Genomic DNA, 27,603 nt, shown 5'->3' with positions numbered 1-27,603 from the left:
GTCATGTGGTCATGCCCACATATCGCAGAGCGCAAGGGCAAGTGATCATGTATATCAGGTTATCACTGTTGCAGTTGGTGTGACAATTGAGGACCCATGGTCTTAATGATCCTATGTCAATTTCAGTTGTTATAGATGTGTGGGAACAGGCCGCACATGAGCCGCATGGCAAATGTCCCTGTACTGGAGGTAAACCCCACAGTGTTCTGTGACCCTTTTCTGTGAATGCGGGGACGGGAGTGTACCAAGCGGTCCCTGATGCTACTGCGCTTGAAAGCAAACAAAGGTCGTAGTAATGTTTCACCGCCTATATTTAGGATTCTCCAGTTGGACAGAATGCTCTTCTTGATTTTGTTGGAAAATTTACAAAAAGTGTGGACACATGTCAACCTATTGGTAGCTTCTTTTGGAGTGCTGGGTTCCAATAAAGCTGCCCGATTGTTGTTGAAAGCCCGTTTGGAAGACTTCTTCACTAATCTTTTCGGGTACTGCCTCTCTTGTAGTTGATTTGATAGGTTATGAGCATGTTCCTGGTACTTCGCAGGGGATGAACAATTCCTTTTTATACGTAAAAACTGTCCAAATGGCAAGTTATCACGTAACGCTTGAGGATGGAAACTCCCATACGGCAAGAGAATTTTTGGCCATAGGTTTTTTTATATAGTTCAGTACTAAGGCTTCCCTCAAAGGATGAGATCAAAATATCCAAAAAGGGTAAATGAGTCTTACTGTATTCACAGGTGAAATTCAGAAATGTATTGCAGTTGTTTAGCCAAGTTTTGAACTCAATAAGAGATGTCGATGTGTCGCGTCAGACTACAAAGACATCGTCAATATATCTTTTCCACACACGTATGTTGTCTTTGTATGGATTGCTGATACTGAAGATGTGTTCCTGCTCGAATACATAGACATAAAAATTGCTCCCCATTGAAGTACCAGACACTTGAAGGAACAATTGTTCCTCAAATTGGAAATAGTTCTCCTTCATAGCCAATCTTGCACAATTAATGATAAAGGATACCGGCGTAATGGAGTCTGGAAGAGCATCCAACAGGAGAGTCTCGATGGCAGAGAGAGTTTCATCCTGTGGAATGCACATGTAGAGTGACTCCACGTCAAAAGAGACAAGATAGTCCTTCTCAATATCAAAACTAAGATCGTCCACCAGTGTGAGAACATCTTTTGTATCCTTCAAATAGGTGAGCATCTTAGCAACAAAAGGCCGTAGAAAATGATCAGCTAAAGAGGACAAAGGTTCAAGAAGCGATCCTAGACCAGAAATGATAGGGCGATCGGGAGGAGGTCGCTGGCTTTTATGCACTTTTGGTAGTCTGTAAAAATAAGGCACGATGGGATAGACTTTAACCAAGAATGTTGCTTCATTGGTGGTAATCCAGTTGTTCGCACGTGCTTCTAATACAATGATTTTAATCTCTTGTTGTAACCTCTTAGTGGGATCCTCCTTCAATAATCTGTAGGATCGAACGTGTTGTAGTTGTCTCAGACATTCCGTTCGATAAGTAGAAGTATCCATTACCACGATTGCTCCCCCTTTAGCAGCGGGTTTAATCGTTATGGTGTCGTCCATTGTAAGGGATGTCAGTGCTTGTCGTTCTCTTTTGTTTAGCTTCTGATATTGTCTACTCTCATTGGCACAAATGTTGGTGACCTGGGAGGTAACAGCTTTCTCAAAATTGAGAACCTGGGGAGGAACCTGGCTAGTGAGCGGGTTAAATGTAGATTCATTTCTCAAGCCGGTATTCTTGTCCAAGGCTTCGGTCAAGTCGAATGAGTTTTTCCGGAAGAAAAAGTTCAAACGGATCTTGCGAAAGAAATGGGCTAATTCCTGTTTGATCTCAAAAGTATCACCCGATATGAAGGTACAAAACCTAGACCTTTGTTGAGGAGAGATAGTTCATCTGGATTCAAGATCTTATTGCTCAGATTTATGACGAGGTCGTGTCGGTGCTCTGTCCTGCCAAGCTCTCTGTCAAGTTCCGAGTTGAGCGAGCCAGTGCCTTGTCTGTCCAATGGACCTGGGTTTGTTGTTGTCGACTCTTGCCTTTGGACCTGCCGCGGCCAAACCCTAAAAAAGGCTGATTAGGGTACATATGAGGTTGCGGCTGGTAAGGGACAGGTTGGCCAAGTGTTGGAAAGGGAGGATAATTGAAAGGACCAGGCGTCCACCATTGCGGAGGAGGTAAAACTTGGGCACCACCACGGTGTCCTCTCCAATTTCCTCTACCTCTTCTGATGTTGCATCTGTTAACCGAATCGCCCTGATTAGAATTGTCCGAATCGCTAGACCAACCCTCACTCCCTCAAGTAGAGTAGTTTGATCCATATCTGCGACCTTGTCTGTTGTATTGGGGGAGGCCCATATTCAGCGCTAGTATAGGGATAAACCTTCTCATCGAGAAGCGCGCAAGATCTTTTTTAAATGTATTGATCTTGGTTGTTAATACAGAGTCTTCAAACTCCTTATTGTGCTTATTACATTGCTCATTCTGTTTCTTGAAAAGTGCTCCTGTTAGTGTAACTTTAATTTGAGATTCTAAAGCCTGTATTTCTATTAGTATGGTATCGGCGACTCGCTTGGCAGTATTGATAATAAGAATCAGCTAATCGCGAGTACACCTCCAGGCTATCAAAGACCAATCATTGAGGAATGTCTTATCATCCAAAAACAGCGCAGGGGCGTTAGTGACAATTAGTCCTGTCGGCGCACAGTTGCCTCTGAGATACTCAGTCATTATGGCACCGTGTAGATACACTGGTGAAAGTAACTTCTTGAGTACTAAGAGTTTTGTCCAATCATCTCCTTGACCAGTAGCAACCCCTTGAAAGGTATCAATAATTCTAGGTGTGCTCAAGAGGGACTGAGACATTGTCTCGTCAAAAGCCAGACCTAAACGTTCAGCCATGGTGATGTAAGAAGAATATAATACAATATGAGAAACCCTGGGAAAGTCTCAACCTCTAAAAGATAGCTCTTGTTAGAAAAAAGGTATCAAGCTATGATACTCATGTAACAAGAAGAAAAAGGAACATGGGACCCGCAGCTGTAATAGCTGCTCATGAAACTAACAACGTACGATTCAAAGCCGAAGGGTCCTAGGGAAGTTTTAAGACCACACAGGATATAATCCCCAATATCAGAACAATCAACAGTAGGAAATCCTGAGGTCTACAATAGTATTTAGAAAAGTGTGGAAAACTGCTTTTTAATCCTGGAGAAGAACGTCTCACAATAAAGATGTTTCTGGCATTCTTGAGCTAGTTTTAACTTCACTTTCCTCACAGTTTTGATTTATTTTGCGCTGCGCCCTCACTCATACTGTTAGCTCTTCATTTGTGGATTTAGAATATCCGATACAATATACAAAACATCCCTGAGCTCCTCCCTCTCAGAGAGGGGGTCGTACCCCCCAGAGGAACTAGGTTTTTCCTCTGGGAGGAGAATCCCAAACGATGAAGCATGTCACCTTTGGTGAGTGAGGGATTTCGTCCTGTAAAGGGAAATGCCCATAGTTAGTTCTGTTGGGCGTAGTCACTATTTCTGTTTCACATTTTTCCTTTCTTTTTGATAAATCGGGCAGTAGTGGTTTTTCCACACTTTTCTAAATACTATTGTAGACCTCAGGATTTCCTACTGTTGATTGTTCTGATATTGGGGATTAAATCCTGTGTGGTCTTACAACTTCCCTAGGACCCTCCGGCTTTGAACCATACGTTGTTAGAATTCCCAGACCCACCCCACTGGTTACTGCTATGCCGTCTTTCCTCAGACAAGGAATCTCGAGAAGGTAGTATCAATCAGAAGACATAGTAGCATATCCACCAATAGTGCTTCTTCTGATAGATAATCTGTCTACTCTTAGTTGCCTACTGATCCTTCTTGAAAATGGTACTATATTTGCATTTTTAATTATCTTTTTCCTGTTTGCTCAGTTTTCTGTATTGACCAGTGGTGTGGGGGGTGGCATATTAAAAAAAAAAAAAAAAACTGAATGTTAGCATGCCTGGAGATATTCTCAAAATGAGCAATTTAGGAAGAGGACATAGTATAAGTATATATAGATATTTTTGAGGAGCAGTAATACAGTTTCAATTTGTTAAGCACAGCATTTTAACAGTAGCATGTTTACCATGTGAATAAACCTAAAGTTTTTTTTAATTTTTATTTTTTTCTCTCAATTATAGCCAATTGGCATGAACCCGTTGACCTTTGCACACAGAAGCCGGGCCCTCCAGTGCCTCATTCGCTTGGCAGACACAAACACAATAGTTTCGCTTATCAAAAAACCTGTTGAAGAATTAAAGTAAGTACTTTGTGGGAAGTGGGATGGGGTCATGATGCCTCATGGGTAGAAATGAAACTCTTAATCTTCTTTTGTAGTTTGGATCTGATAGACATCTAGCCACAGATTCCTTAATAGAATATCCCCAGGCGTCAGACTGGATCCGGAAAATTCTTTGCAGCAGCACCTCTGCGCGCCGGGGGACAGCACCACAGGACGCCCTGACGTCGTCGACGTACGTGACGTCAGTGAGGTCATATAAGTCCCTCCCGGCGTGCTGACGTCAGTTTTCCTTCTTTTCCACGTGCAACGCGGATCCAGAGTAAGCTGTTCCTCTGGCCTGTTTTCAGGCCCCTTTTGACGCTTCGTGTCTGGAACAGTGTGCGATGCCCACGGGCTTTAAAACCTGAACCTCCTGTTCGCGGCAAATGTTTGCGACGGACCCACATCTTATCTGTATGTAGTGTTTGGGCGAACACCACGACTCGACAGATTGCGACGCCTGCCAACACCTCAAGCCGAAGTCCCGGTGGGAGTGCCGGATGAAGCTCCTTTTGGCTTGGCAGTCCTGGTCGGAGTCGTCTCGTCGCCCGGCCTCCTCGTCGCCGGCAGGCCCCTCTGGTTTACAGTCGTGGTGTTGCTCGCCCTCTGGGGCCCGGAGACGTCATTCACCCCTTCTGAGTAAGTCGTGGCGCATGTCGCCGAGGTCCACGACCTCACTTACGCCTGTTGTCGGGGGCGAAAGTTCCCGGTGCCCTCTGGAGGTGCGCCACAGAGAGTCACTCACCCCCTATCCACCCTATCCGGGTACGGGGGTGACTCGGACCCAAATGGAGGCCTATGCTGCTGCTCTGCAGGTCTCCCTTGGGTCCACTCCTGTCCCTGGGGCGTTCTCGGGGCCTCCGCTGCTTGCAGGGTCGCCGACGGACTCGCCAGTGGGTTCGCCCCCGGCGCCACTTAAGCTCTTGCCCCACAGGGACGAAGGAAATATGGTGTCGTCAGGGTGCGGCCCGGCTGGGTCCCACTCTACGACCCATAGCACCCTTGCCGCTCGGCATAGTCACGTGGGGCTCCCAGTTGCGTCGCAGGTGGCTGCTGGTGCTCACAGCCGTGCTTTGGGCGCACCTCTGCCCTCCGGACAGGCGGTCGCCTGCCCGGAGCTGAGGTCAGCGCCGAACACTTGTGTCGTCAGGGTGCGGTACGGCGGGGTCCCCCTCTACGACCCATAGCTCCCCAGCCGCGCCGCATAGTCCCGTGGGGCTCCCTGTGGCATCGCAGGTGGCTGTTGGTGCTCGCTTAGAGCACTCCTCGTCCTTCTGGACAGGCAGCCGCCTGCCCAGAGCAGAGGTCGGGAAGGAGAGTTTCCAGCGCCGACTCCGCTTCCTACTTCGGAGTCGGAGCCTGTTGTGGTGGAGGCTGAGTCGGCACCGGAGGCTGGTCTCCCCGGCTCCAGCGCCCTCCCCTTCTTTGGAAGCGGGGCTTCTCGTGGTGAACGAGGAGTTGGTGCCGGATGGAGCCGAGTCGGCGCCAGACAAGCCAGGGTCGGCGCCGACCGGAGTCATTATGGCGCCGCGTCAGTGCCGGGTTCTAGACTCTTCTCCAGAAGCTTCTGCGGAGAGTTTGGCGTAGTCTATGCCGGATCTATCCTTGCCTGTGCCCCTCTTAGAAGTTGTGGACCCGGCAGGATACCCGCCTCCTCAGGAGTCCCATCAGGACCCCCATTCATCAATGGGGCTTCCTTCTTTTGGGCATTGGTCGCACCCTCAGTGTATTGGTAGGCTTAGCTTACAACCCTCGCCTACTGATGAGTTGCTGTCCCCTCCTCGGAGGGCTACCGAGGCCGTTGCGGCGTTTCTTAGAGTAGTCTCCTTGGCCACTCGTGTTCTAAACACGCAGCACCCTTCGGTGCCCTTGCCTGTGGACTCTCTGCTTGGTGTCCTTCACCATGGGTCGGGGAATGTGGAGCTGCTTCTGCCATTTGAAGCTTCTCTTTATGACTCCCTTTTGGGCACGTGGGCTCGGCCGGCTTCCGGTGATCCGGTAGCTTGTTCTGTCTTGCCCCGCCACCGACCTGCTCCACATGATCCAGTTTGCTTGTTTGTTCACCCAGACGTGCAGTGGTTTGTTTAGCAAACTACCCTTCCTTGCCTCACTTAATGCTTCCTCTCTCCAGGGAGTACAGATGGCTTGAGTCGTGGGGTCGTAATATCTTCGCCTCCACTAGTGCTGCCCTTCGTTCGCTAAATACAGTGTATGTCCTGGCTCGGGCTACCTCTGCATTGTGGGACTCTGTAGAGTCTCTTTTTTCGAACGCCTCTGAAGGTGCTCCTGTTGACCTCCTTCATCTTCTTCGTGACGGCCGTAACCTTGCTGAATTCACGATCCGCTCGGCCTTGGATACTGCCGATTCCTTGGGCTGCGCTATGGCTGGTTCCGTTGCCTTGAGGCGCCATGCTTGGTTGCGTGATGGCGTCTTCCCGGAAAATATCCGGGAGCGACTTGTTGATCTACCTTCTGATGGGGTTTTGTTGTTTGATCTCCATGCCGAATCGGCTGTTCAGCGCCTCCTTGCGGGCTTTCGACCTCCGCCTTAAGCCTCCATTTCCCAGGTCTTCTTTTTGGCTGGTTCTGGGGTGGGTACCCTTTCATTTAGCACCTTTTCGATGCCTTATGCATTTGAGCTGGCAATAAGCCTACTGTGGCAGTGTTCCACAGGTTGTTGTGTCTGGTCTCTGACTGTGGTTTGCCTTAGGAGGTGTTCCCCGTTGTTTGGAGTGTCCATACTCCAAGTGGGGTACTTGTACGCTATTATATAGCTCTGCTTTGTTAGGTGGCTCTAGAGATCCTTTGGGCTCTATGTCCCCTGGTGCTCAGAATTATCTTGCCGTTGTACGGTGTTCAATGTTGTGACTTGACGTCCTCTTCTATACGTCATGGGTCGTCTTGCTTAAGTCATTCTCCTACTTGGGAGGTTTTCATGGTGTTTTTCATGCTTCATATGCGGATACCACCTGCCATTTTTGCATTAGATGTGCTCCTATACCACCCATGTTGCATGGTCATTGCTCGTTTACCCTTCTTGCTATATATATATATGTGTGTGTGTGTGTGCATATGCAAATTACCATGGGTATTCTTCTTCCTGCATCTTCAGCGATAGAGTCCCTTTTGCGTCCCAGGTGGAATGGTTCCCCAGCTTTACACTGCTCCCTTCTTGGTGTGAAGTTACTAAACGATATCTCTATCTTTCCTATATTTATGCGCCTGTTGGCACTCTGGTGCCTCTGCTGCCACTTCCTTCGGATGTGCCCCTTTCATTGAGTATCACCCTCTACTATGTCGGCTGTGCCTGCGGAACAGCTCTTCTGCTGTCAGTCGTTCTATGGTCTGCACCCTACCACTGTATTTTGTGAGTTGGTTCTCACCTTAATCTTCATGCGGCCTGGTTGGGCAGTCCTATGCCCTTTTTTTTAGCTACACCACCTTGTTGTCTCTGTGGGTGTCGGCTCTGTGCATGTTTCAGTGATAGCCCACATCAGCGTGCTTCAGAATGTTCCTGCTCGCCCCTGTCCCTCCTTTGGTGCCTGGGTGTGCACTTGGCATGTTTCTTGTTCCCGCCTGTCTTTCTAGGACATTGTTCAGTTTCTACCTCTTGCCCTTCGGTTCCTGGCTGAGGCTTCCCCGGCCTTCCTTCCATGGGCTAGCCTGGTAGGCTCTGGTATGGTTGCATCGCTTCATGTTTTTCCCCAACCTTTGGTTGGTGTTCACATAGTGCGCCATTAAGCTGAGAGTGGTCCTTCTTCCTCCTTCGTTGTTCACATAGTGCGCCATTAAGCTGAGAGTGGTCCTTCTTCCTCCTTCGTTCTTCTCTCTCTCTCTCGGTCTCTGTCTCTGTCTCTCTCTCTCTCTCTCGAGCTGGAGCTGGTGCCGTTTCCACATCTCATACTTATACAGTTGTGGTGTATCACCATTATGGCATTTTTATTGGAACGCCTTGCCTCTCGTTATCTTTTGCTTTTCCGAGCTAATTGGGTTGCTGTCTGGTTGTCCTGCCACAGCCTTCCCCATTGTCCGTCACTCTGTTGCCAGCTCTGTGCTTGAGCGCTTTCTGTTGATCTGTCGCAGACCCACCACCCCCCTGGGGTATGGCTATGGTATCTATTCTAAGTTAAGGAATCTGCGGCTAGATGTCTCTATCAGGTGTACGAGTTACTTACCTTCCGTAACGATGTATCTGGTAGAGACGTTGTCGAGCCGCAGATTCCTTAAACGCCCACCCATCCTCCCCGCTCTGCGACAACCTTGCCAGGAGGGGTTCTCCTCTTGCCTACTTTCAGTTGCCATTGGTTTTCTTTCAAAGGTGCTCACATAGTTGTGCCCCTTTCAGAATTACCATATGTGGCTGACTCCTTGCAAGGGGCTTCTTCCTGTAGATGGTACCTTTTCTTTCACTGTCATCAGGAGATTATTCTTCTTCGGCTCCTGCTGTCTTCCCTCCCGACCCCCTTCTCCATTCTCTAGAGGCTCTTGTCTCCTATATAGTCGTCTTCTTTGACGATTTCTTCAGCTCTGTTTCACACTTCCATTGTTGTGAGGGAAGATACCTTCTTGGAGTACATTGCTGTTCTTTCTGTGCTCCGTCCTTGTTGGCCGGCACAGTTCTACATGGCGATAGCAGTCACATTTTTACATGGTAATAGCAGTCTAACTTTTTGTCTTTCGAGATATTCTTCCCTTGTTGCTCACACTTTGGGAAGGGTCTACACTTCGCTATGCATATATATGTAGACAGTGTCTGATGCTGTCTTTTATGATGGTGTTGTGTACCATCCACCTTATTTATTTTGCAGATTTTTTCATCCTTCGCACACTGTTCCTATACTTTCACAGTTTTTGTTGGTGGCTCCGCGTTATGCCGCGGAAAAGGTTTGTCCAAAGAAAACGGATGTCAGCGCGCTGAGAGGGACTTGTATGACCTCGCTGACGTCACGTATGTGGACGACGTCTGGGTGGGGTCCTGTGGCGTCGTCCCCCGGTGCGCTGTGGTACTGCTGCAAATAATTTTCCGTATCCAGTCTGACACCTGGGGATATTCTAAGTTAAGGAATCTGCGGCTAGACAACGTCTCTACCAGATACATCGTTACCGAAGGTAAGTAACTCGTACTTCTAGAATCATGTGAGTTTTGCTGCCCTGTGAAAGTTGTTGTTTGAGCTGTAGCTCTTCCTCTGTATATGGTATTTGCATAGTGCAAACCTAGCCAACAGGCAACGAAGCTCGATAATAGGGGAAAAGGGAAGGATATAGTCAGTAAGTGTTTGAGAGGGAAGTTAGCTTCTGAGAGTGGAGATGGACTGTTACTTTGTCGTGATGTAGTGTTTTTTAAAGAGGTGAGTTTTATATTCTTTCAAAATTGGAGAACGGTTGGGTGGTCTTGATGGATGGGGGAAATCTTTTAAGATGCTGTGTAAATAAATTAAAAACACCTGTCACTTTATATTTTCTTTTTGCACTTTATTATCTACCGTATGCTGTTTTCCAGATGTGATCCTGGAGTAGTGCGTAGACTGCTTTGTCAGAGATTCTTGAAGAGTGAAGGGGTAGATGAGTGATGGACCATTAGTTGGCGATATCATCATGGTCTAGTATGAGGCTCTTCAGGAGTGGGAGCATCTGGAATTTCTTGAGCTTCTGGGAAGATTCCCTGAGCGAAAGAGGCCTCGACACTGGAGAGTAAAAGTGATAGGCATGAGTGAATTTCCCACACTATCAACCACTGCGTCTCCAGCCACAACCTCCACTCTACAACAAATTCTCCCCCTTTTCATTGACCAAATATAAATGATTCCTCTGGTTATCTCCAACTCCTTTGCAGTCTGCTGGGGATCACCATTTAAGTCGTTCACAACCTTCCTTTCTATGACCATATCCCTGCATCAACCCTTACTCCACAGATCTAAATCTAGCTGCTAGGTTCTCCTATCAATGAGCAGGAACTCAAAGCCATCCTTCTACCACCTGCCCACTTGAACTTTGCAAGTAGCTCTCACTCTTCCTCGTGACAGACCTTCTCCAGTAGTTCCCACGTTAGAATTCATTCTTTCATCATTTAAACTGTCCAACATTAAAGGATTTCAGAAAATCTATATTTTGTATCCCTCTACTCCAAAGAAATACTGTCTTGTTTGCAATCTAACTTACCAAGCCCAAGTCCGGAATGGTGTTGTATCATCCAGCTTTATTCCTATTTTGGGGAAACAGATCTGCTCCTGGAAGAGATTTTTAACTGCAGATTCTTTACCGTAGAATATTCCCCAGGCGTTTGACTGGATTTTTAAAATCTTGAACAATACTTCATGCTCCGGTGCAGATGGCTTCCCATCCGCTGCGCTGTTGGTGACATTTGCTGTGCCTAAATTGGTGTACCCCAGCACGCTGACATCGGTTCCTTTCTTTGCACGCCAACAGTTACAGATCTGGATAGCAACCGTGGTCAGGTTTTAACCAACTTTTTCTAGACTTTTGTGGAAGTATTTTTTTCAAACAGTGTGCTAGGGACATGTTCCCAGCAAAACCTACAGGTTTTAAACCTTGTGGCGGAATTTCACACAGATGTCTGTGACTGATCCCCATTTGGTGTGTCTTTAGTGCTTGGCGTCGAGCCATGTCTCTAAGTCCTGCTCCGACCGCTTGTCAATGTATCCAAGGGCGATTTGAGAATGGGAGATGAAGGTGCTCGTGGTGCAGCATTGGAAAAACCCACACCGCTCCCTGTCTCTTGGAACAACTCAGTCTGTGGACGATCTTGAGACCATTCCCAGAGCTGTTCCTGTGACCGGTCATCCTCAAAATTAAAGTGGTCATCTAGGAAGTCAAAGAACTCGAGATGTCGTTCGACTTCACCTCGCCCCTCCAAGTCCCCAGAAGGGGTGTGGGGTGACGTTGTGCCTCTAGGCCTGCTCCGTCACTCCTCCTGCAAAGCTGGTGCTAAACCTGACTCCGCGTCTCCCTGAATATCCGTGAGTCGGAGCGACTTCTGCCAACTTAAGAATTGTGAGGCGAATGTCCCTCATCTTGAGGCAACTGACTCCCTCTGGTGCGCCTTCTGGCCCCAAGGAGACAAGAGGTGTCCCAATTGGGTTAACGCCATAGGGACCTCCCCTGACGCAAGTTTGGCCCCCTGGATCTGTTTCTGGATCAGTATTGACTTCGGTCCCAAGCTCCATCCCGGCTACACAACCCCCGCCTGAGTTCAGTTCAATGATTTCACCACCTCTGCTCAATAAGAGCAAACCCTTTATCTTGAGATGGCACCTGTAGGAAGGTAGGAGCTCTCTAGCATGGTTACCCGACTTTTAGCATGGTGTCAGTGTATTTTTGACAATTCTGTCTGGGATCCTTCTAATCAGGACCTCAGTCACTGCGCTTTCCCCCTAAATTTGACTATGGTAAGTAATTTTGTACCTCCACAATTGGCTACTGGTGTAGCCCTGTAAGTCCCTAGGATATGGTACTAAGGTACCCAGGGCATAGTACACCAGGGGTCTCCCATGGGCTGCAGCATGTATTATGCCACCCCTGAGAGACCACTCAAACTGTGACTACAGGCCTGCCATTGAAGCTTGTGTACGTCAGTGCTAGCACCACTTACAACAGATATACGTTTTCTGATAATTGAGGTCACAACACTTAAAACCAATAGTCACCCCTAAGGCAGGCCTTTAAATCCTAAAGCCAGGGTGCTGGGTTATAAGTGTGAGGGTGCCCTTGAATGAGCAGGACACCCCTACAAACCCCAGAGTCAATTCTCCTGCTTTGTAAGTGTGGTCAGTCATTTTGATACATATATTGGCCATGCGTCATTACAGGATGGTTAACTATATAGTGGCTGTGCCGAACATTGGCATGTGTTTTTCATCTACTGACCTGTGTCAACAGATTTTGGATTCTTTGAACATTTTAAGTCGGATCTGCTAGATTGGCAGACCAAAAATACTATACTTGTGTAGTGCTCTGGATTGTGAAACATTTTGGTATCAAACATGTTGAAATCATACCCCCCAACACCGTTGCCGGTGTTGGAGGTATTATTCCATGCACTGGGGGGGCTCCTCCAGGAAGCCCCCAGTACTCCCGGTAACAGCCTTCCAGGGTCTGTAGCAAGCTAGTGCTGCTGCCGACCCCAGACACGATTCTGCCCTCCTGCTGCTGAGCTATGCTCGAGCAGGGGAAGGTAGAACAATAGGTTTTCTTTCACAGGTAGGTGTGACCGCCTCTCAGACTGGACTTAGTGTATTGGGCTGGGGTGGGGGTGCTTTCCTGCGCCACCAGACTACTTTGAAGGGCACATTGCGTACTCTAGTTAGAACCAGTTCTGGGAGCCCTTGGCTCTCCCCCTTTGGCGCTCCAACCTCTTTTCACTGAAATAAGGCTACGGAATATACTTCCACGCTCTTGGAGAAGATCAATAATCTCCCCGATCTTTAGGTCAGGTGACAAGTCCTTGTCAAAAAACTACATGCTAGTGGCACTCATGGACAACAAGGCAAAGTTTTTTGCAGGAACACTACTAGAAGAGCTCCAGGCTTGGGCCACAAAGAAATTGGCAATACCACCCAACCAGACTGGCTTTGCAAAATCTGTCGGAACAACAACAAATATCCGAACCATGGCAATGCTAACAGACAAGGTGGAATCAACAAAAATGCCTCTACACTTATGCTTTATCGACTATAAGGCCGCCTTTGATCCCGTAAATCGCAATAGCTTGTGGTCCAAACTGAGAAGATGGGGCATTCCACAGCCCCTGCTGAATATGATAATCAATTTGCACACTGACACATGGGTTCAGATAAAGCTGGGTGATGGATCACTCCTGTCAAGGCGCATACCAACTGAAAAAGGGCTCAAACAGGGATGTGTCTTAGCACCCACACTGTTCAACTTGTTTTTAGCAGACCTCGTCCCGGCACTAAACATCTGCAATTCACACGCCCCAGGATTAGGAGGTTTAACACTACCATGCCTCCTTTCCGGGAGGTTTGATAAGCGGAGAACGAAAAGGTTTCAGTGATAGTTTGTTCCTAATGGGGCAGCACATACGCAGTGTTCGTCATTTGGAGCAACTACCGCATTACACGTTCGCCTGGATTTTGGTCAGCAAGTTTATTTAAATAGCTCTTTATCAAACATGGCCCTGACGAAGGGATGCCAGTCTCACAATGGATTAGGCTGATGTTATATAATTGTTTGACATAAATTACTGAGTTGTTCGCTAAAATTTGTTTGGTTGATGCATGTATAGTGTCAATTTTTAATTCAGAATCACTGTGAAGTAACAATTTTGTGATTAGGATCAAGGAAAATTGCATTAAAAACAAAAGTGTTAAATGCTAACAAATGTAATTGTTCATATGTTTTAAACGTTGGTACATCCTTAATGTAGTGCATACCTTTGTCCATGAAGCCAGCTGGCTTCTGGTCCTTATTTTTCTTGCATCACTGTGGGAGGTAAACACAAAGAAAGGTGTAGCACACAGATCAACAAATTATGTGAAATACTTGTTTCAGTATCGTTAACAAGGAGTGCACGGTCTACACAGAATTTTTTGTTCCTTTACACGGACGACATAGTCCTGATCAGCCACACGCAAGTGGGTGTACAACACCTTCTGAACACCGCGCAGGACTATTCCAAAGCCAACGGTCTAACCATCAACCTTGAGAAAACCAGCACCAGGACGATCAGCAAAAAACAAAAGAAACCCGCAGTTTGGCTCTGGGGCAGCACACACATTGAAGCTACATCAGAATACAAATATCTAGGCGTGATTATAGATAAAGCTGGCTATTTCACTGTCCAGAAAAACAGCATCAAACGCAGAGGCCTCATCCTGGCAGTCTTATTAAAAGACCTCAACTCCAAACTAAGCGGCCCATCGGTTCTGCTTCTGGCACAAGTGGTACGCGCCAAGGTCTTACCAACCAACAATTGCCTCCCTTCCCTAAGGGGAAGGGATGCAAAAGTACTTGACACCACAGTTACAACAGTGTATAGGGTTATTCTTGGTCTGGCCAAATATACCTTGCCAGCGCAAATAAGGCTAGAATTTGGTATATAGAAACAGTCTTTGGCAAGACAGGAGGCGTATCTTATCATCTGGGAAAAAGTCTGGAAATCCGCACCATGAACTCTCAATCAATACCTGTGGAAAGAGTTACCACAACAAGCCGCCTCACCCGCTTCTAAATATCTCAAAGGCAGCCTGACCAATATAGGGCTAAACCTGCTCTGGGACTCTCCTAGTAACAACATCACATAAAAAAAACTAGTTTGGAAAACAGTCAAGTACCTTTCGTGGATTGAGGATAAGGCTTCTCTTTCAAAAAGGGCTCACGGATGGATGACCTTGAACACCTACATAGCCCCAGCTGCTCAGAACTATTTTGACCTGGGGTACACCAAAGCCACCAAAATTAGGTTCCTGAAGCACCGACTTGGCCTGCTACCCTGCACACAGCATCTCCCACACCGGCTAAAGGAAAAAGCGGGTTCTACCTGCCGCGGTTGTATGACGTTGCAACGCATGCTTTTACCCCGCATGCCATTACAACACAATTTTTCACCCCGACTTGCGGTCGAAGGTGCGCTGGAGTTTGGCATAGTATAATTTACAATTCCAGCTCCAGTATGTGCAACAGAAGATGTTGGCGTTAAATCCAACACCTTATATCCCCTACAGCAAGCCATTTTCGTTGTAATGGCATGCGTTGTAATGCATGCATTGTAACGGTTGTTTCCCACCTGCCGCGTATGCGGATCAGCACCAGAAGACCTGCTGCACCTTCTGTGTACATAATAAAGACCTGTTGGAAGAATGTAAACAAATACTAAAACACCACTACAATCAGCGAGGGAATCACACTCGGAGACCAGCAGTGCTTGCCTGTTTTGCACCTGGTGACCCACAGCTGTATTGCTGTCTAGTGAAGTTCCTGAGACTGGTGGGGGAAAAAAATGCCAGTACATGAACCTGACCAAGGACAGTCTCTTTGGAACAACTTCATTTTTATTTATTACGCAGACCAGGCTTTTGGAAGAGGGCAGTTTCCAATTATTAGTCCTGATAAAAGCCACCTACAATGAATAAATCATGCCGGGTTGAAATATGTGATCTGATTGAGACATCTAGCCGCAGATTCTTTAACTTAGAATATCCCCAGGCGTCAGACTGGATCCGGAAAACCTTTTGCAGCAGCACCTCTGCACGCCGGGGGGTGGCGCCACACGACCCCGCCCTGACTTTGTCCATGGACGTGACGTCAGCGAGGTCATATAAGTCCCTCCTGGCGCGCTGACGTCAGTTTCCTTCTTTTCCGCGTGCAACGCGGATCCGGAGTAAGCGGTTCCTCTGGCCTGTTTTCAGGCCCTTTTTTGACGCTTTGTGTTTGGAACAGTGTGCGATCCCTTCGGCCTTTAAAACTTGTACCTCCTGTTCGCGGCAAATGTCCCCGACGGACCCACACCTTATCTGTATGTGGTGTGTGGGCGAACACAACGACTCGACGGACTGCGACGCCTGCCAACACCTCAAACCGAAGTCCCGGTGGGAGTGCAGGATGAAGCTGCTTTCAGGTCGTCTGTCCTGGTCGGAGTCGTCTCAGCCCCCGGCCTCCTCATCGGCGTCGGGTCCCTCTGGCAGTGGGTTCCATTTGCAGCGTCGGTCGCTCTCTGGTTCACAGGTGCGTTGTTTGCCTCGCTCTGGTAAGTCACGGCGCATGTCGCCAAGGTCCTCGACCTCACTTCCTTTGGTTGTCGGGGAGACTAGTTCCCGGAATCCCCCGGACGTGCGCCCCCGGGAGTCCCCCCTTCTTTATCCGACTTATCCTGGCACGGGGTGACTCGGACACAAATGGAGGCCAATGCGGCAGCCCTGCAGGCCTCCCTTGGGTCCCCTCCTCTCCCTGGGGCATCCTCGGAGCCTCCGCTACGGGCGGGGTCTCGGGCGGACGCGCCGGTGGGATTGCCCCCAGCGCCAACTGTGTCCCTTACCTCTAGGGATGATGGAGATGTGGCGTTGTCAGGGCGCGGTCTGGTTGGGTCCCCCTGTTCGACCCATAGCACCCCTGCCGCGCTGCATAGTCCAGTGGGGCTCCCTGTGGCCCCACAGGTGGTTGCTGGTGCTCGCAGCCCTGTTTCTGGAGGTGGGGTCGGCGCCGGTCCGGCGCCGTAGACTTGCCTCCCCGGCTCCGGCTCCGGTTCCGACTCCAGTCCTTCCTTTGGAGTCAGAGACTCTTGTGTTTGAGGCTGAGTCGGTGCCAGTCCGGCGTCATAGGCTTGCCTCCCCTGCTCCGGCGCAGTCCCTTTCTTCGGAAGCGTAGCTCATCGTGGTTGAGGTCGAGTCTGCGCCGGACGGGGCTGAGTCTGCGCCGGACGGGGCTGAGTCTGCGCCGGACGGGGCTGAGTCTGCACCGGACGGGGCTGAGTCGGCACCGGACGGGGCAGGGTCGGCGCCGACCAAAGTCGCTCAGGCGCCACCCCTACGCAGGATTATTGACTCCTCTCTGGAGGCTTCTGGGGGGAGTTTGGCGTCGCCTCAACGCCCGGCAATGCCGGATCTGTCCTTGCCTCTCCCCCGCTTTTAGTTTGTGGCCCCGGCGGACTCCCCACCTCCTCACGAGCCCCATCAGGGCCCTCATTTTTCAATGGGGCTTCCTTCTGTTGGGCATTGGTCACATCCTCAATTCATTGATCAACCTCCTTAGGGTGGGAGGCTTAGTTTACAGCCCTCACCCACAGATGAGTTGCTGTCCCCTCCTCTGAGGGCTACAGAGGCCAGTGCAGCGTTCATTAGGGTTGTCTCCTTGGCCGCTCGTGTTCTGAGTATGCACCCTCCTTCGGTCCCCCTGCCAGTTGACCACTCTGCTGGATGTCCACCACCACGGTTCAGGGACTGTAGTGCCACTTCTACCATTCGAAGCTTCTCTTTATGATGCCCTTTTGGGCCCCTGGGCTCAGCCAGCTTCTGGTGATCCGGTGGCTTGTTCTATCTTGCACCGCCACTGTCATGCTCCACATGATCCAGTTTGCTTATTTGTTCACCCAGACGGTCAGGGGTTTGTCCTGCAAGCTGCTTTCCCGTCCTTGCCTCAGCTGTTGCTTCCTCCCTCTCGGGAGTCCAGATGGCTGGAGTCATGGGGCTGTAACATGTTCGCCTCCTCTAGCGCAGCTCTTCGATAACTAAATACAGTGTGTGTCTTGGCTCGGGCTACTTCTGCCCTCTGGGACTCTGCCACTTCTGAGGGCGCTCGTGTTGACCTCCTTCCTCTTCTTCGTGATGGCCGTAATTTGGCGGAATTTACAATTCGTTTGGCCTTGGATACTGCGGATTCCTTAGGCCGTGCTATGGCTGGTTCGGTGGCCCTACGGCGCCATGCTTGGTTGCGGGATGGCGTCTTTCCGGAGAATATCCAGGAACACCTTGTTGACCTACCCTTTGATGGGGTTCTTTTGTTTGATGCCCACGCCGATTCGCTGTTAAGTGCCTCCTGGCGGGATTGCGTCTTACCCCATAGGTTTGTATTCCAACGGTTTCCATGTCACATGATCTGGGGTGGTTGCCCCTTTATTTGGCATCCACCAGTTGCACTATGCGTTTTTTAGGCTGGCGGTAAGCCGACTGTGGCGGTGTTCCACAGATTGTTTGTGTTCTGTCCTCTGATTGTGGTTTGCCCTAAGAGGTGTTCCCCCATGGTTCTTGGGGATGTGCCATACTCCCAAGTGGAGTACCTGTATGCTATTGTATAGCTCTGCTATGCGTCACGCGGGCATGGAGATCCCTTTGGGCTGCCTATGTCCAATGATGCCCTTGTCTTACCGTTGCATGATGTTCAGTGTTGTGCCTTTGGCGCTATCTCCTTTACGCCGTGGTTCTCGCCTTGCTTGAGCCTTGCATATGTTCTCTTTTGGAGATTTTCAGTGTATTTCAACACGCTTCAAAACGCGGCTACATCCTGCCACGGGTGCACTAGGTGGGTTCCTCCTACGGCACCCGTAGTTGCGTGGTCGTAGCTCGCCCCACTTGCTCTCCACCTCTCTTCGCTACTGCGAAGTCTGGTCCTACATCTCAGTGTTTCAAGGAGCAAGTCAGTGCTGGTACTCGAGCTTGCCCTTGTTCTGCACGGCGGTATCTTTTCTAGCACCTTTTATGTGCACTTCGGTGTCTTTTGCTGCATCTTCGGCAATCAGGGTTCCTTGCGTTCCACTCCCTTGGATGGTCCACCCGCTTCACGATGCTTCTTTCTTGGCCTACACTAAACAGTCCCACTCTTCTGTAGGGGGTGGATTTCCCCTCAGTCGGAGGAAGTGGTCTGGAGATCTGAGGTTCTACTCCACAGTTATGCGTGTTCCTATTCACAGCTCCTATTTGCACTTTCGGTGCCTCTGCGGCCACTCCTTCAAATGTGTCTTTTTTACTGGGATAGGACAGATGGTCCAGTGGTAACTAACAGGGGCTCTGAATTGGCGAAGGTTCAAACCCCAGCTAGGGAAATTCAATTTTACGTCATCCTACTCTGTCCCTTGTGCCTGCGGGACAGCCCCTCTGATACAGGTTGTCCAAGGTGTTGCACTCTGCTTCTCTGTATTTTGTGGGCGAGTTCTCCCCTCGGCCTTAAAGCTCCCTCGTTGGGCAGTTCCATGCTCATTTCAGCTTTCGCCGTGGCTGTCTGCTCTGTGCATGTTTTAGTTGTGGTCCACTTCAGCGTGCTTCAGTGTGATACTATTTGCCCCGTCACACCTTTTGGTGATTAGGCATGCACTTGGCGTGTCTTTGTTCCCGCCTGCTCTTCTAAAATGTTGCTCAGTTCCTGCCTCTGCCCTTCACTTCTGGCTGTGGCCTCTCTGGACTCCCTTGCTAAGGCTAGCCTGGTAGGCTCTGGTTAAATTTCTTCTTGTTATCCTCTAGCTTTCGTTGGTGTACACTTAATGCACCATTGAGCCAGGAGTAGTCCTTCTCCCTCCTTCGTTCTGGCCTCTATCTTCTGTGCTGGAATAGGGCTAGTGCTGTTTATACTTCTCATATGAGTATGGTGTAGCGCTATTCTGGCAGTTTGGGATGTCTTGTCTTTTGCTCTTTCGAGCCACTTTGGTTGCTGTCTGGCTGTTCCACCACAGCCTTCCCCTTGGTCCGTCACTATGTTGCCGGCTCAGAGCTTCGGGCACTCTCTGTTGTTCTGTCGCAGACCCACCTCCCCCTGGGGGTATGGCTGTAGTATCTATTCTAAGTTAAGGAATCTGCAGCTAGATGTCTCTTTCAGATGTACGAGTTACTTACCTTCGGTAACAATGTATCTGGTAGAGACGTTGTCTAGCCACAGATTTTTTAACGCCCACCCATCCTCCCCGTTCTGCGAGGACCTTGCCAGGTAGGTTTCTCCACTTTGTCTCCTTTCAGTTGCCATTGGTTTTCTTTCAGGGTGCTCATATTGTTGTGTCCTCTTTAAGAATTGCCATATGCGGCTGCCTGCCTCCAGGTGGCTTCTGTCCTGTAAAACGGTGCCTTCTCATTCACCATCATAATTAGATTATTCTTCTTCTCCTGTTGCTTCCCTCCCTCTCTCCTTCTCCATTGAGTCAGGTCTCTTGTCTCCTCTATAGTAGTCTTCTTTGGGGATCTGCTGGGCTATGTTTCGGCCTTCCCTTGCTATAGGGAAATACCATTCTTTTCATACCTTCTCGCAGTGGACTGTTCTTCCTGTGTCCCATCCTTATTGGTTGGCACAGTTCTACATGGTAATAACAATCTATATTGCCTGTTGCGATGTACTTCCCTTGTTACTCAGCCTTTGGAGAGGGTCCATGCTTCGCTTTGCTTGGTTTTTTCTCAGAGCTTTGCTCTGCCTTTACTTCTTGTATATGTAGACTGTGCCCGCTACTGTCTTTTATGATGGTGTTTTGCACCATCCGCTTTCTTTCTTTGTTTTATGGATTTTTCATCCTTCGCACACTGTTCCCATACTGTCAGTTTTCTTGGTGGCTCCGCGTTGTGCTGCAGAAAAGTTTCACCGAAGAAAACTGACGTCAGCGCGCCAGGAGGGACTTATATGACCTCGCTGACGTCATGTCCGTGGACGACGTCAGGGCGGGGTATTGTGGCGCAGTCCCCCGGCGTGCAGAGGTGCTGCTGCAAAAAAAATTCCAGATCTAGTCTGACGCCTGAGGATATTCTAAACATGCAGTAAATCGAAAACAGATTGGTTACTATGAACTGTTCCTCAGTCGCCATAGTTTTAAAAATATGAATGAGTAAACATCTTTTTATTAATATTATATGTATAAATTATCTTACTTGTTTTATCGCATTGCAACAGTTTTAATAACTATGCAAATAAACTAACTGCCTCTGGCGCAAAACTGGACAAAGGACACGGGGGTATCCTCCCATCTGTCCAGCCCTTCCTCTGGGAGGGACCTGTGTCGTAACCCCTTTCTTCGGGGATAAGGGCTTACCTGTGGGTGGGTCCTCAAATTAGTCGTGGGACAAGACTCAAGCCTTAAACCACATCACTCTTCGACCGTCTGGACACTTGGACTTCTCTGGTCTTTGCCTGGAACCGAGACTGCCTCAAGGAAGACTCCTGTTTTTCCTTGTCTCACTGTTCTGCAAGTCGTCTTTGTTGTCTGTGTCTGTGCTTCTTCCAGGATCTTCAACAGACCAGACCAAGGACACCCGAAGTAATCTCCCTTGGAGTGAAGGAGTCACTACACCACCACAAAGCGGACCGGTCTGCTGCTCCTGACTTCCCATGGACTTCGAAAGGCTCAGCAACAGAGGTGGTGATTCTGCAACTCCCTAGAGGCCTGACCTGTCCTCTCTGCAATTTTGAGGCCAGTGTCCCTCGTCGGAACCACTGGGACCAAACCCATGTGCACTGCGATGACTTGCCATTGCCGAAGTCTTGTTGGCTGTGCACTCCAGTTATCTTCGGGCTACAAGAAGCTCCAGCCTCCAGCATCTCCTCCTGCCAAGATGAGTGTCCTCACCGCATCCTCTACACCGTGGGCCTTCTTCTTTGGTGAGCTGCTCGAGGTCCTCTTGCGCCTCCTCTGCCTTCGGCCTGTGAGTCCTGTTGAGGATCTTTTCCTGCTTCAGTGGGCCCCCCTACTTGCTCTAGCCTGCTGTGACTTTCCTGCACTTGGGGAGTCCCTTGCACTTTGCTGGTCCCAACGTTGCTCCTTCATCTTTCGCCACTTTTTTTGCTGCTGCTAAGGCTTGTTGGTCTTCCTGCCGGACACCGACTCCCTGGTTCTCAACTTGCGATGTGGAACAAGTCGTGAATGACTCCTGGTCTTCCATAGCAATACCTGGTCCTCGCAGCTGCCTCGACAAGGTCACCGTCATGACCCCTGCATCTTCCGTTATCGGTGGGCATTGCTCTCCGTGTGTCCTGGTCACCTCCGAGTGGCATAGTCTCTGTCATCTCTACTTGCAGGTTCTTTTCTGCAGGAATCCACCCTTGGATTCCACCGGACTCTTGCACAGTCTTTGCCAGCGGCATCTTTACTGAAGTCCTCCATTGTGGTCTATGGCAGTTTCTGACGTCACTTCGCACATATGCACTTGGCTTCCCTGGTGTAAGTATTCTGCTCCCAGGGGTATCCATGGGTGGGGTGACTTCAACCTTCTGTCTTCCATGGGGTTTCTTCAGGGTCCACTGGGAAGGGTCCTTTTTCAAAACTGCAACCACGACTTTCCCATTAACTTCTATTGAGTATACGGCTGTGTTTCCACTCTGCACACAGCCCCCATTGGGTTACTGGGTACTTACTTGGGTGGTTCCTTATGTCCCTAGCACTTCTGAGTCTCCTGGAACAAGTCCCGACTTTGGTCGCAGTTCGCATTCCTTTCTAAGTATATGGTTTTGTCTCCCCCTGGAGACCACTGTGTATTGTGCTTACTTACCTGCTTACAATTTAAGTATTGTCTGTATTTGTGTGGATATCCCTCTGTAGGAGATATACCAATGTATTAGTGACTGTTGTGTAATAAATAGACCTTTTTTTTATAAAAACACTGTATGTTTCTTTTTTGTTTAATCTACACTACATAATAAGATCTGGTAAAACAAGCTGCTTAACACTCCTTCTGGACTAAGCCTGAAGGCTGCTCTCCACAGCTACCACTTAGAGAACTTCTATGGTTGTCTAAGCCCCCTAAAACCACCATAAGGGTTGTCTGGATTAATGCAAGGTGCTTCACTTAAATAAATATCCACCATATACTAAGCCAGCCTCCTACAGCGCCACAACGACCCCTCTTGAAGTCGAGACTGGCACTGACAAGGTCACAACAAGCTGCTCTGGCTAGGACACCGTGCCATTGTTCTTTGGCAGGCCAGAGTTTTAAACTGACATTCGGGAGTAATGATGCTGATTACGTGACTTTTGACTCTGCTGATGATATTGCCCAGTCTTTCCGCAGAGAGAACTGGTATGAGGAGTTGGGAGATACCAGTGGCCAGTACACCTCACCATACTCTGGTTTAGTCTCTGCATCGGGTCCGGCCACTGAAGAGAGTGTATCCTTTGCGATGGTGATGAGGAGGGCAGCTGAGGTCCTTGATCGCCAGCTTCCATCGGTGGAAGTTAAAACTAATGTTTTAACTGAGGTGCTTCAAACATAGAACTCCAGCGCAGAGTCCCTGCTCCTATTTAACGGAGCCCTCACGGATGTTCTACTGTAAGCTTGGTCCAAATCCAGTTCAGTGGCCCCAGTAGTCCAACAGATTGTCTGTCGCCCTCACCCTGCGTCTGGATACTCCGAGTCTGGTGGTGCAAGCTTTGGCAGCCAAGGTTAATCTAAGTGCATTTCCTACTACTCTCTTGGACGGGGATTTTGCCCTCCAGCCTTGAGGTCAGTGAACACACCATGTATATTGCATTGTGTAATGTGCAGGTGCTAATCTTGCACTCAGAGGAGGCTCATGCAATCCTTACACAAGCTATACTTCATGGCCAGTGAAGTTCACCATCAAATGTGGGTTGTACACCACAGACTTGCTTTACAGAGCCATGGGCTCCTCGGTGGCTCTTGGGCCCCTTGCTTGGTTTTGGTCAACAGGCTTTTTGGGGGAAGCCCAAGCGAGCCTCAAGCACATGCCTTTGATGGCTTTCATCTGTTCAGTGACAAGGCAGAAACATCGCTGGAGTGCTTTAAAGACAGCACTGTCACAACCTATTCTTTGGGCCTGTCCACTGCCCTCTGGGAATAAGACTCTTTTTGCCCCTTCCATAGCTACAGTAGAGGGCTTCAGTCTTGTCCACAATACCGGCTATACACACAGGCCAAGAAGGCTTCCCACGCTTTTCCTGGCCGCTGTTCGGGTTCCTAGAAATCTAATGGACACCAGGGACAACATGAAGAACAATCCTCCACCCCACCGGCTGCTGCAACCCTAAGCTTCTTCAGTGTGCCCTCAGTGACACACTGCCATCCGGCAGGAGGCAGGATCTAGCCCTTTTTAGTAGAGTGGCAAGCTGTCACTTCTGACAAGTAGGTGCTCCAGATCGTTCAATGGGGTTATGCTCTTCAGTTCCTTGAAACCCAACCACCTATGCCCCCGTTCATACAGCAGAGGACCACCTGTCCTTGTTACACAAGAGGTGCAGGCTCTTTTGGCCAAAGTATATATCGAGATGGTGCCGTAGTCAAAAGTAGGTTGTGGCTGCTACTTTCTGTTGCTGATAAAGAATGGAGGCCTCCGCCCTATTCTAGACCTTCGCCCGCTCGACACCTTCATGAGGAACGACCGATTTAAGATGCTCACCCTTACCCAGGTTCTGTCTGCCCTAGACCCTGGAGATGGATGGTAGCTTTGGACCTGCAGGACGCTTAATTTCATATACCTTGTGGGGCCTGCCAGCACAATATGTCGGTGGCAGACCCCCACAATGTTTGCCTCTACTGCCTGGAGACCGACCACGACTCCCGGTCCTTGCGGGAATGTCGGGCCATGGCCCCGAAGGCCTTGAGAGAGCGGTGGCGGAAACTGCTGGAGGTCCGGCACTCGTCCCAACACCGCTCCAGGTACAGGGACCGCAGTCGTCGCTCCTCAGGCTTCAAGTCTTCGCCCTCGGATTCCGGTAAGCGACGACATAAAAAAAAGTCGAAGAAGCATGTTCGCTCTCCGACGTCCCCCAGTCAGTCGTCAGATGCGGACGAGGGGGATAGGGGTTCTGCCCCTGCGGCTCCTTTGGAGCTTGGGAGTCCCGCGGCCTACCCGCCTTACCCGGGTCCGTCGGTGACTCCCAAACAGGTGCAAGAATTTCTTGCCACCATGGACTGCCTTTTAAGGCCTCGGGCTCCCGCCGGCGCGCTTTCGGGCCCCGCGGTCCAGTGTCCAGATCCTGTTGGGCCATTGGCGCCGCCGGCGGATCCAGCTTTGGCGTCACAGGATCCTACGCCGTTGGCTCCACCCCCGGCGCCACGAGGTCTGGCGCTGCCGGCTCCAGCCCCGGCGCCGCAGTGGGTGCCGTTCGTTCCGCCCTTGCCCCGGTTCCAGGACCATTTCGTTCCTGCCTGGGATCCACATTGGGAGACAGCCCCGGCCAACGCCGTTCACGGCGCCGTTTCCGACGCCGTATGTTCCTTCTCCGGCTCTGCCACCGCCGCCTGTTACTCCTGCAATGGAGGTGAAGGATGACTGGGAGGGGTCTGAAGGACCGTCTTGCCCATCAGTGTGACTCCGAGCAGGACTGGGTGGACGATCTGGAGGACGCCGGTGACCTCGATGTCTCTTCTGACCCGGGGTTTGCCTCTCCCCCACCTACAATGTAGGAGGGCACTTCCTACATGATGGTGCTCCGTTGGGCTGCTGAGGTCCTCAACCTCGATCTTCATACGGTGGCCCTCAAAACTAACCTCCTCACTGAGGTGCTCCAGACGGCCTCTACTTCGTTGGAGCCACTGCTTCCCTTCAACGACTCCCTCACCAACGTCCTGTTGGGCACTTGGTCGCGGCCAGCCACAGGGGCCCCTGTGGATAAGAATGTCGCCAGGCGTCACCGCCTGGTGCCTGGTGACCCCGCGTTTCTGATCACTCATCCCACACTTGAGTCTGGTCATCCAGGCCTCGACGTCACAGAGTGCCTTTCCCACGGCTCCGCCGGATAAGGACTCTAAGAAGCTAGAACAGTTTGGTAAGCGGTTGTTCTCTTCGGCCAGCTTAGGGCTGCGGTCGGTGAACACCGCCTGCTTATTGGGCCGCTATTCCCATTCGTGTGGGATACGGTTGTTCAGGTGTTGCGTCAGTGTCCTGAGGAGGTCCATGCTGTGCTTTCCGAGGCGGTGGCTGAGGGTAAGGATGCAGCTAAGTTAGTCATTCGGTGTGGTTTGGACACCACTGACTCATTAGGCAGGGACATTTCTACGACTGTAGCACTGCGACGCCACGCCACGCCTGGTTGCGTTCTACTGGATTCTCGCGCGACGTCCAGAGCTCGCTCATGGACATGCCTTTTCACGGCACTCCCCTATTTGTTGTTAAGGTCGACGTGCGCTGGAGCATTTCAAGGACTCGCGGGCCACGGCCAAGTCCTTGGGTCTTTCCACGAAGACCCCAGCCTCTCCTGGGTTTCGTTCCTTTCGTGGCCCAGGTAGGGGCGCCCAGGCACGTTCCTTCAGCACGCCTGTGCAGAACCAGCCTCAGCACTGGGAATCAGCGTCTGGAGCAGTCCACCTCCGCCCTCCGCTGCTTCTGCCTCCAAACCTTCCTAATACGAGCTTTGGGGAGCACCCCACGCCAGTGGGTGGCAGGATTCGCCATCACCTCCCCCACTGGCACGCTACCACATCGGACAAGTAGGTGTTGCTGATCATCCACAAGGGTTACTCCCTCCCCTTTCTGTCCACCCCTCCCGCCATGCCACCTCGGTACCACCGCATGTCGGGGGAACACTTGGCGACTCTCCATCAGGAAGTTGCGGCCCTCTTGGCCAAGGGGGCCATCGAGTGCGTTCCTGGGCCAGAAGTAGGGAGTGGTTGTTATTCCCACTACTTTCTGGTCCCCAAGAAGGACAAAGGGGGTCTGTGTCCCATCTTGGACCTCCGGAACGTCAACCGCTTCCTCCGGAAGGAGAAGTTCAAAATGCTGACTCTGGCTCAGGTCTTGGCTGCCCTCGACCCTGGAGACTGGATGGTAGCGTTGGACTTGCAGGACGCATATTTTCACATCCCCGTCCTGCCGGCCCACCGGCGTTACCTGCGGTTCACGGTAGATCAGGAGCATTTTCAGTTTGTCGTGCTCCCCTTTGGCCTTACCAGCGCCCCTCGGGTGTTCACGAAGGTGATGGCTGTGGTCATCTGCGCAGGTTGAGGGTATCAGTCTTCCCTTACCTCGACGACTGGTTGTTGAAAGCGGACTCGCCCCAGGCAGTCGTCAACCACCTTCGGACTACGCCCGATCTCCTGCATTTGCTGGGGTTCTCCATCAACGTGCCGAAGTCGCACCTGAGTCCCTCTCAGAAGCTCCCCTTCATCGGAGCGGTTCTGGATTCGACGCTGTTTCGGGTTTTTCCCTCCTGAGCAGCGAGTCCGGGATATTCAGGCTATGATTTCGATCTTTCAGCCTCTGTCCCGGGTTTCAGTCATGATGACCTTCCGGCTTCTGGGCCTGATGGCCTCCTGCATCCTGCCAGTGCAACATGCCAGATGGCATATGCGGGCTCTGCAGTGGGACCTGAAGTTCCAGTGGGCGCAGCATCAGGGCAACCTGTCCGCTCATGTCCAGATCTCAGAGGGCGCTGCACGACAATTGCAGTGGTGGCTCACGAATCGCGATTGGGTCAATGGCAGATCCCTCTCCTTTCCCCAACCGGAGCACACAGTGGTGACGGATGCGTCCCTCCTGGGATGGGGAGTCCACTTGGGAGAGGCGGAGATCAGAGGACTCTGGTCTCCGGCGGAGTCCCAGCTCCATATCAACCTTCTGGAGCTTCGGGTGATCCGGCTTGCACTGAAGGCATTCCTTCTCTCTGTCCAGGGAAGTGTGGTGTAGGTGTTCACGGACAACACCACTGCCATGTGGTATTGCAACAAACAGGACGGGGTGGGGTCCTGGACCCTATGTCAGGAGGACCTCCGCCTCTAGACATGGCTGGAACATCAGGGCATTTCCTTGGTGGTTCAACACCTGGCAGGTTCTCTGAACGCCAGGGCGGACGAACTCAGCCGCCAGTGCAGGATGGATCACGAATGGCGTCTTCACGCGGACGTGGTGCAAGGTCTCTTTCAACAGTGGG

General features: G+C 50.5%; 1 protein-coding gene across 2 annotated transcripts in view; it reads left to right on the top strand.

Annotated features, from left to right (window-relative positions):
- The window catches only part of KNTC1 (kinetochore associated 1), a 1,031,844-nt gene that overhangs the window by 675,299 nt on the left and 328,942 nt on the right, over window positions 1-27,603 (top strand). For both annotated transcript variants that reach the window (XM_085636469.1, XM_085636468.1), the window contains exon 54: window positions 4,207-4,325. In XM_085636469.1, coding sequence (XP_085492595.1) covers window positions 4,207-4,325 — 119 coding nt within the window. The remainder of the gene's footprint in view (window positions 1-4,206; window positions 4,326-27,603) is intronic.

The sequence above is a fragment of the Triturus cristatus genome, chromosome 11 (genome assembly GCF_964204655.1).
Source record: "Triturus cristatus chromosome 11, aTriCri1.1, whole genome shotgun sequence".
In the NCBI taxonomy this organism is placed as follows: Eukaryota; Metazoa; Chordata; class Amphibia; order Caudata; family Salamandridae; genus Triturus; species Triturus cristatus.
The sequence above is the reverse complement of the archived record's forward strand: the minus strand, read 5'-3'. Positions and strand labels throughout refer to the sequence as shown.